The 1,401-nt window shown below is 68.2% G+C and overlaps 1 protein-coding gene across 1 annotated transcript in view; it reads right to left on the bottom strand.

Annotated features, from left to right (window-relative positions):
• Positions 1 to 1,401, bottom strand: part of STAR (steroidogenic acute regulatory protein) — an 18,649-nt gene that overhangs the window by 11,115 nt on the left and 6,133 nt on the right. Inside the window, exons 2-4 of the mRNA XM_009318619.1 lie at positions 983 to 1,078; positions 674 to 834; positions 238 to 315 (exon numbers count right to left, since the gene is read on the bottom strand). Of these exons, the coding sequence (XP_009316894.1) occupies positions 238 to 315; positions 674 to 834; positions 983 to 1,078 (335 nt within the window). The remainder of the gene's footprint in view (positions 1 to 237; positions 316 to 673; positions 835 to 982; positions 1,079 to 1,401) is intronic.

The following is a 1,401-nucleotide window of genomic DNA, read 5'->3' as shown; positions in this document are numbered from 1 at the left end:
GGGGACTGCGGAGGGGAGCAGACGGATGGACACCCACGCCCCAGGTGCATCGCTCCCGCATCCCACCCATGATCCCAGCTGGGCGATGGGTGCCACTGGGATGCCCGGAGAGCAGAGACGTGGCTCTGTGGCCAGCAAGGGACTCCCCGTGCCCCCCGCCACTGCCCCTGCTCCCATCCCATCCTCACCCCATCCTGCTCTGGCTGCCTGGCAGGGGGAAAGCCCCCTGGGACTCACCTCCTGCTTGAGGAACTGGCAGATGATCTCCTCCCCCATCTCCTTCCGCTTCTCATCCGGGGAGAGCTCGTAGTCCGCCTGGGATGCCCGGGGAGAGGAGGGTGCTGCAGACAGTGGCACCAGGCACGGCTCTGCCCTGTGCCCCCCCACCGAGCCCCTGGCCTCCCCAAACGAGGCACATCTGCCCCGGCCGTGGGGCGAGGGAGCCCACTGCACCCGTGCCACGGGCAGCTGCCTGCACCGGGGGCTCACGGTGGTGCTGGCAGCCCTAGGGGGTCCCCCACGCTGCTCCCCGCAGCAGGTAGCGGAGCCGGGCAGGGGAGCGGGCTGCCAGACCCAGGCCCGCTGCAGCCCGGGCAGCTCTAGTTATTCAAAAGGGGGGAAAAAAATGTCCTGCAAGAGCTCTAAGTCCCGGCACAAGCAGGGACTGTTTTACAGGCACGTGTTTCCCATTAGCAGCCCCCAGGGCTGTTGGGTCTCTGCACGCCCGAGAGGCTCCGGCTGCTCCCCCTGAGGCCCCCAGCTCCCCGGGCAGCCCTGGAAAGCCAACCCCACGGCCGATGGGCTGCTTCTGGCACAGGCTGCCGTAGTCCTGCTCTGCAAGGGAAGGTGGGACGTGCCACGCACCGTACTGAGCACACGCCGTGGCCCCGCATCCGCTGTGCCCCCAGCACGGCCGTGACCCGGCGCCGTGCTGGGACCCGTGAGCCAGTTCTGCCGGTTCCCGGAGCCCTCCCCGGCTCACCCAAGCCCTTCCGCAGCTCATCACACTGGCTGACATGTGGGAACCGGAGGATCTCCCTCCACTTCTTGCTCCTGCCTTTCCGCTTGCCGCCACCTCCTGCAGCCGGGGGGAGAGGGAGAAGAGGTCACGCTGGCAGGATGGGCATCGCTGCCCCGGCCCGGCCGGCAATGGGGGGAATGGGGGGGCAGAGCCCCTGCCCAGTCCTGCAGAGCCGCCCGGTTTGGGGTTTCCCCCCATCCCACCACTACTGGTCCCCAAAACCCATTGCTCACACACGTACCCGCACACAGCCAGCACTGGGGCTTTGGGCGACTCTGAAGCCACGTGGGAAAAACACGCCCTCAGCCCTGGAGAGGGCTCTGACCCCTGAGGGGACCCTCACCCCGAACAGCCGAGAGGATCCCCACCCAGTGACGGCT

This window comes from Pygoscelis adeliae, unplaced genomic scaffold (assembly GCF_000699105.1).
Source record: "Pygoscelis adeliae isolate BGI_AS28 unplaced genomic scaffold, ASM69910v1 Scaffold52, whole genome shotgun sequence".
In the NCBI taxonomy this organism is placed as follows: domain Eukaryota; kingdom Metazoa; phylum Chordata; class Aves; order Sphenisciformes; family Spheniscidae; genus Pygoscelis; species Pygoscelis adeliae.
This window is presented reverse-complemented; position numbering and strand designations above follow the sequence as displayed.